The following is an 8,126-nucleotide window of genomic DNA, read 5'->3' on the forward strand; positions in this document are numbered from 1 at the left end:
GGTAGCAGTCTTTGCAAATCCACACCTGGATCTGGGTAGAGGCATCCGTGGTCAGGCTTGTCTACACTATTGCGCGGGGTCGATCTAGATACGCAACTTCAGCTACGTTAATAGCGTAGCTGAAGTTGACGTACTTAGATCTACTTACCGCAGAGTCTTCATTGCGGTAAGTCAACAGCTGACCCTCTCCTGTCAACTCCACTTGCACTCCTCATTCTGGTGGAGTACCGGAGTCAACGGGAGAGTGCTCAGCGGTCGATTTTTCGCTTCTATACTAGACACGATAAATCGACATCCCCTGGATCAATTGCTGTGTAGTGTAGACAAGCCCTCTGTCTGGTCACAGGTGGAGGAGACAGGCGCAGTGTTGACACTGGTGATGCGGCACTTCCTAACCATAATAATTATATTACAGCTCCCTCCCACAAACTCCCACTCAGACTTCCCTGTTTGCATGTAGGTGACTTGCTCAAGGTCACCCAGCAGGCCAGAGCCAAGACTAGAACGCAGGTCACCTGAGTCCTAGTCCAGTGCCTCATCCACTAGGCCACACTGCCTCCTCTCTGGCTTCTGCCCATTGAGGCACAGCACCCCTGTGTGTATAGATCTCATGTCAGGCATGAGAGCCATGGCTAAGCCACAGTTCCCATTGACCTGTTGTTGGTCACAAAGCTCTAAGGTTTCAAGATCTGCTTGGGCAATGGTTCCCTGGCTCCAAATACTGTAAAGGGCGGGAGGGGTTCTCAGTGCAATCCTGTGATCCAGAGTGGGGGCACTTTGTGCTGGCCTGAGGGTCTTCCAATCCAGCTCTTGACTCAGTTCCTCCTGGCTGAGCTGATGGGAGCAGGGAGCTGCACAGAATTGACCCTTTCAGGGCTGGGTGTGGTAGAAAGGTGCTAGGGCAGGACTGGCTCAGACCCAGATGGCCCCAAAGGAGAAGGTGAGGGGCCCAGTAGTGAGGCCACAGACTCTCCATGGCTGCAGACGGGGAAGAGGAACAGGTGAAATTCTGCCCTAAGAATCAGTGACCCTTGACCTTACCATGTTTGCTCAGCTCCCTGAGTCTGCCCTGTCTGCCCCCATGAGCAGAAGCTGATACCTCTCCCTCTTCCACAAGGTCCCACACAGCTGCAGGTTCCCTATGCAAAGGGGTGAATGCTGCTGCTGCTGGGATGGGGGCAAAAACCCTATGGGTGCCAGTGCCTCCCTGGCCGCAGCCAGGCCATCTTGACCCTCAACGATATTCCACTCTGCTCTGGAGGGTGAGCAGTGGGACCAGGCAGCCAGACCATTGTTGGGGAGAGCTGCTGCACTGGTTAGAGACGCTGCACCAAAGGAAAACAGATCCCACATAAACCAGAGTCCCACACAGCTCGCCTCCTCCTGAAACTCTGCTGCCTCATTGTGGGGCCGCCAACCCAGGACCTCAGAGTACGTCACAGACATTCCTAGATTCCAAGGCCAGAAGAGACCAATGTGACCATATGGGCTGATCCCCTGTGTGAGTCAGGCCAGAGACCTGCCCCCAAAATAATCCCTGGAGCAGAGGTTTTAGAAAAACAGCCAGTCTTGAGTTAAAAATTGTCAGTGATGGAGAATCGACCTCGAAACCTTGGTCATGCGGGACAAGTTTGGGGTGCGGGCTCTGGCCGGGTGTTGCTTATCTCAGGCGGCTCCCGGGTGGCAATGTAGTGGGGCTAAGGCAGGCTCCCTGCCTGCCCTGGCCCCACGCCACTTCCAGAAGTGTCCTGCATGTCCGGCAGCAGCTGGGGGGGGGGGGGGGCAGGTGGCACCGCATGCTGCCCTTGCCTGCGGGTACTGCCCCCACAGCTCCCATTGGCCACAGTTCCCCATTCCCAGCCAATGGGAGCTGTGGAGGCGGTGCCTGCAGGCAAGGGCAGCACAGGGAGATCCCCTGCCGCTCCCACTCCACCCCCCAGAGTCGCTGCTGGACATGGCAGTCACTTCTGGTAGCAGCACAGGGCCAGGGCAGGCAGGAAGCCTGCCTTAGCCCCCTGCACCTCCGGATTGTTAGCTGCAGGAGAGTTGACAACCCTATCGTGATCGACTGGTTAATTGTGGAGCCTCTGACAGTGACTGAGACTGACTGTCAGAGGCTCCACAATCGACCAGTCGATCACGATCTACCGGTTGGTGACCACTGGGCTAGATGGACCTTTGGGCTGCCCTGTTATGGATGTTCTTATATTTGTGCCCCGTGTAGGTACTTACAGGCTGTGATCAAGTCACCCCTTAACCTTCTCTTTGTTAAGCTAAATAGATTGAGCTCCAGGATTCTATCACTGTAAGGCAGGTTGTCTAAAACTTTCATCATTCTCTTAGCTCTGATCTGAACCCTCCCAAATCTATCAACATCCTTCCTGAATTGTGAGCACCAGGACACAATATTCCAGCAGCCGTCTCACCAGTGCCAAATACAAAAATTAAATAACCTCTCTACTCCTACTCAAGATTCCTGTTTATGAATCCCAAGATCGCATTAGCTCTTTTGGCCTCAGTGTTGCACGAGCAGCTCATGTTCAGCTGATTATTCGCCACAATCCCCAAATCTTTTTTCAGAGACACTGCTTCCCGGGGTAGAGTCACCCATATGGCCTACGTTTATTTCTAGCCTAAGACATGAGGCTTTGTATCAGAGGCCCAGTATGAGGCCTGAGGTCTGAACTAAAGTAGTGGTCAAGCCCACTAATATAAAGCAAAGTTAGCAAAAGTCAGGCTGTGAGCAGAAGTCAGGCTCTGCTGCATGTAAAGCTCACAGAAACTTCACATTTAACCACATTAAAAATGCATATTGTTCACTTGCACCCAGTTTGCCAAGCGATCAAGAGTTCTCTGAATCAGTGACCTGTCCCCCCCCCACCCCCGTTTTTGTGTCATCTGCAAACTTTACCAGTGATGACTTCATGGTTTCTTCCAGATCATTGATAAAAACATTAAATAGCATAGGGCCAAGAATTGATCCCTGCGGGACCCCACTGGAAACACACCTGTTTGATGATGCTTCCCCATTCACAATTACATTTTGCCAGTTTTTAATTCATGTAATTTGTGCAAAGCTAATTTTATATTCTAGTTCTTCAATTAAAATGTTGTGCAGTACCCAGTCAAATGCCTTTGAGATGTCTAAGAATATTACATCAAAACTATTACCTTTAGCAACAAAACTTGTAAGCTTCGCCAAAAAAAGTACCGGTTTAGTGTGATGGTATCTATTTTCCATAAATCCACCTTGATTAACTGAGTCCTGTATCAGCCGCTCCATTATTTTTGCCTGGGATCAATGTCAGACTGATAGACCTATAATTACCTGGGGTGTCCCATTTACCCTTTTAAAATATTGGCACAACATTTGCTTTCCTCCAGTCTTCTAAAACCAGTGTTTCAAGAGGTATTGAAAATCAAAATTAATGGTCCAGAGAGCTCCTCAGCCAGTTTTTTTTCCCAAACTGTTGGATGAACCGTATCTGGATCTGCTGATTTTAAAACCGTCTAATTGTAGTAGCTGCTGTTTAATATCCTCTAGCAATACTAGTGGAATGGAAAGAATGTCAGCATCATATGACATGCCTACCTCATCATTTCCCTCAAATACAGAATAAAAATATTTTTTTGAATACTTCTGCATTTTCTGTATTATCATTGAGAATTCTACCATTTCCATCTAATAATGGACCAGTACCATTGAACCATTAATGAACCCTCATATCCCACAAGGAAGCAAGTGTAATTATCCCATCTTACAGATGGAGAAACTGAGGCAGGCAGCAGCAGTGAGTTGCCCCAGTTCACACAGGCAGCCTATGGAAGAGCCAAAACCAGAACCCAGGACTCCCAGGCCTCTACTTTAGCCATGCACATGTCATCTGCCTTCTATTCTCTCTACTGTAGCTATCTTCCAGCAGCTATCACCTGCATCTGCCCCTCTGTCTTGCTTGACGCTGGCTGCCTCAGCCAAATATTGCATCTTTTGGAGGGAGGAGAGGTTGGCATCTGCTGCATAACTTCCACCCCTTGCATGGAAAGTCACCATGCTGCATGTTCTCTCATCTGGCATTTCAGGAGCAAGTTGTTGCAGCTTTTGGTCATGCGGCAAGGGCAGGCTCAGGGACCGGGCAGGTGGGTGGCATCACCCTCTGTGCCCTCCAGTGACAATCTGCATCTGTTGCATTTGGCTGCTGCAAAGGGCACTTCATGCCGAGTGTGTTTACCTCTCCATTCCGTCCCTCGATGTTAAACATCCCTGGGCTGTCTCCTCCCGTCCGCTCAGAATGGACCAGCAGGCACATTCTGAGCCCAGGAGGCTGGACTCTGCCCCGCTCTCATACCGAACTGATGGGCTGACCTGTATGTACCAAGGCAAAGGGGCTACAGTTATCACAGTGCAGAAACACATTTGGAGCCAAGCTCAGCCCCAGCATAAGCAAGTGCAACTCCTCTGGCTTCGTTAGAATCAGGCTGATTTATAAAAAGAAAAGGAGGACTTGTGGCACCTTAGAGACTAACAAATTTATTTGAGCATAAGCTTTCTTGAGCTACAGCTCACTTCATCCTGAATTTGGTCCTTGGTCCTTGGAAACTTTTCCAAGCTGGGCCTGAGCAGAGCCCTTCAGCACAACACAACAGCTGCGGCCAGGCCTCTCAAGGCTGGGGCAATAGCTATGGTCCAGCCCCAGCAGCTCCCCAGCACCAAGCTATCCACTGGGCTACTAGTGGGCTCCCTCTGGCTCTCCTGGGCAGGCGAAGGAAAGCAGTAGGTGCACTGTGTTACACACAAGTGGAGGATGGCAAGTTGCTAGAAGCGCTGTGACCTGCTGCTTGGGGCATCTGCTGTCGGAAAGGCCCTCCCTGGCGTTGACCTTCCGGAGTCCTGGTCATGTGGGAATCAGATATAAGAATGATGGGTAAAACGATCAACACCAGTAGCAGGATAGCGATCCAGAATACAGCCAGGCGACGCTCCCACAGGAGCTGGCATAGCCCCCTGCACATGGACAGGCGGGAGGCATGGTGGATATCGATCAGATCTCTTCCACTGACGTCCCGAGGGGCTGGGTTGTATAATAACTCCACTGTAACCAGCATCTCAGGGGCTTCTTCACTGGCTCTCATTTGACAGGGCAAGGACAGCTGTTTGATCCAGCATAGTCTGTGTCCATCTAGCCAGACCTCCTGCAGGGTCTGCAGCCATGGAGGGAACTGGGTCACGATGTCCATATTGGGCGGGAGTTTGGGGATCCCTCCGTCAGGGACGGGCACTTGGGCTCTGCAAAGAGGACAGGGGAAGGTCTGGGCTTGTTTCACGAAGACGCAGATCCTCGACAGGCATTCCAGGCAGAAGGTGTGAGCGCAAGGGAGAAGCAGGGGCCTCTGGAAGATGTTGTCGTAGGGGCCGTAGCAGATGGGACACTCAGGGATGGACTGCTGAGGGGCCTTCAGCTCTGTCTGGTTGAGAGGGCTGGGACCCCAGTCCATAGCCAGAGTCTATCCACAGCCCCAGCAGCCTGGAGCTGTTTAACCCGAGGGGCACTTGCCAGGGGAGCAGAGTTGAGTAAGTTTTATCAGAGCCGCCAGCTGTGAGTGAAGCTTTTCCTGCTTCTCAGCCCATCTCAGTGCTTGTTTTTGCATGGCCTGGGCTGAGACCCTAGACTTGGGCTCCTTCCTCTGCCCAGCCAGTCGGTCTGACAAGCAAAGGCCAGCGCTGCTCCTGCTGCATAGCCAGCTTGTTGTGAGTTCCTTCGCTTAGTAACTGACATTGAGCTCTAACTTTTGCTAAGCCAGGGTCAGTTCAGTCCCTCCCTCCTCACATAGCAACTCCAGTTCTGCATACACACAGCCAGCTCACTGGGACACAAAGGAGACAGAGGCAGCCCTGGAAACTCAGAGCTCCCCAGGGTGGTGCAGGCATGCTCAGCACCCTTCAGACGAGCTAACAAGTGGCACGGCCCAGGATTTGGGCTGCTATGGTGCCAGGCCCAGTGGCACACGCTCCTGGGCCCCCATTGTTACAGGAAGCTACCACACCTAGGGAAAAGCCAAGCCCAACCTGCTCTTTCAAGCAGTGAAAGAACCATGGCCTTTCCTTAGTCATTATTAGCTGCAATTGAAACGAGAGCTGAAGCCAGACTTGATGGAGCCTGATATCCCAGTCGCAGGGCTGGGTCAGCCAGCTGCCCTGGCTCGCTCAGGAGCGCAAGGGGGTGGTACTGATCTCCTTCACTCACAGGGAAAGCTGGGTGAGCCAGGAGCCACCAACAGCCCTCTCCAGCTGCTCAGGTGCGTGTCCAGCACAGAGACCCCAACTGCATCGGCTGAGCAGGTGTGAAAGCGCAGCAGGTGGGGGCGGGAGCGCACGGGATGCTTTCTAGTCTCTGAGTAGGAGCCGATGGCATAACAGGTATCAAAATAAAACCATGTAGTGGGCTCAGCAGCTGGGAAGAGAGCCTGGGCATTCTGAGCTACTGCAGGGCGGGGTCCGGCTGAAGAATCTAGGTAGTTGGAACAGAGGGTCAGGTGATGCTGGCCCCCTTTGCAAGAAGGATGGGTCACTTCAGCAAGGGGCTGATTCACCTGGGTGTTGTCATTTACACCTGTGCTAGGAGGGGGAGCAATCCAGCATTCTATCGCCAACTCTTCTCCCTTAACCCAGCATGGCAAACCATGCCCACTAGCCACTAGCCCCCCAGCCAGACCCGCAAGGGCTGCCTTGTCTTCCCCAAGCTCAGCACAGCTGGTACAGCTGAGGCAGTGCTGGAGTAAGTCCCTGCAGTGTCAAAGTGCCTTGACTTGGTAAAGAGGGTGCAGTGCACTTACTGGCCTGTTAGCAGAACTACAGGTTTCAGAGTAGTAGCTGAGTTAGTCTGTATCCGCAAAAAGAAAAGGAGTACTTGTGGCACCTTAGAGACTAACAAATTTATTTGAACATAAGCTTTCCGTGAGCTACATCCGATGAAGTGAGCTGTAGCTCACGAAAGCTTATGCTCAAATAAATTTGTTAGTCTCTAAGGTGCCACAAGTACTCCATTTCTTTTAGCAGAACTAGACAGTGAAACTGCACTTGTTAAAGACATGCAGCCATCCAGAGCTGCAGAATTTACCTACAAAGACCCCTATGAACCGCTCAACCTTCATACCAGCCCATGCGTGACAGGAGCCAGCTGTGCGTGTGACACAAGAGCAAAGTGTGCAACATCTGTTTCTGGTTGTGTTACACAAGTGACAGATTTCAGTGGGGCTTTAACTGAAGAATTAGCTGATTCTGCTAGTTTTTAATTTTTTTTTATAACTAAGTTTGTCCTTAGGAGAAACATATGAATGAACTTTATGGGGAGCAGGGAAGGATATGACATAATATAGGTCCAAAGATGCAGATGAACATTAGCAAACAGCTGCTTACACTCTACATTTTAGGCCCTGTGTGATGCTGCCCCTTGGCCCGATATGTTAGCAAATATGGGGGGGGGGCGAATTTATGGTAGAGTCAGGTATTGCTTTGGGCAATTCTGCTTATTTAGAAAGCACACACACATAGCGCTGTTTCCCTGAACACAGCAGGAACAAACAGCAGCAGGCAGTTTCCTTGTTGACAGTTCCGAGCCTGCTTCTCCAGACAGCCCTCTAGCCCCAGAAGTTCTGTTTCTGCTCCTGGTGTGGGCTATCCACATGGCTGCTTCTCTGGGATTTCTGGTCACTTTCTGCCTCGGACCCTCACAGTCACAACCAATCAGTGTTCCACCCCTGCATTTTAAATCAGTCCCCAAAGAAACTCCTCTTATTTGCCCTTAGTTCTTGCTCAGGCCTTCTATATGGCCCAGTGCCCTCGGTGGTGGCTTCCATTATTTCAGCTTTGCTATGCCATAAACGAGGTTAATTGCTTCTTCCATTTAGCCTGAAGTAAGGATGGCTAGCACACCCATCCACTTCAGTGAGGTATGTGATTGCCTGCAGATCAAAGCTGTGCCATTAACATCATGCAGCATAACAGCTATAACACTGGATTTCCTCTGCAATGTTCATTCAAATGTTTCTCCTCATGTGAAAAATCAGCAAAGTGCTAGTTACAAAACCCCATAAAAATCCACTCAAGCCCATCAGCTAGTCACAATGTC

At 50.9% G+C, this 8,126-nt stretch overlaps 1 protein-coding gene across 1 annotated transcript; it reads right to left on the reverse strand.

Annotated features, from left to right (window-relative positions):
- Nucleotides 1-3,650: 3,650 nt before the first annotated feature.
- LOC119844320 (RING finger protein 223-like) lies at nt 3,651-5,735 on the reverse strand. Its single transcript, XM_043499133.1, is given in 2 exon segments — nt 3,651-4,860; nt 4,863-5,735. Coding segments are annotated over 2 exon segments (678 nt in total). The 5' UTR covers nt 5,494-5,735; the 3' UTR covers nt 3,651-4,813.
- Between the last annotated feature and the right edge of the window lie 2,391 nt (nt 5,736-8,126).

The sequence above is a fragment of the Dermochelys coriacea genome, chromosome 16 (genome assembly GCF_009764565.3).
Source record: "Dermochelys coriacea isolate rDerCor1 chromosome 16, rDerCor1.pri.v4, whole genome shotgun sequence".
Lineage (NCBI taxonomy): Eukaryota > Metazoa > Chordata > Testudines > Dermochelyidae > Dermochelys > Dermochelys coriacea.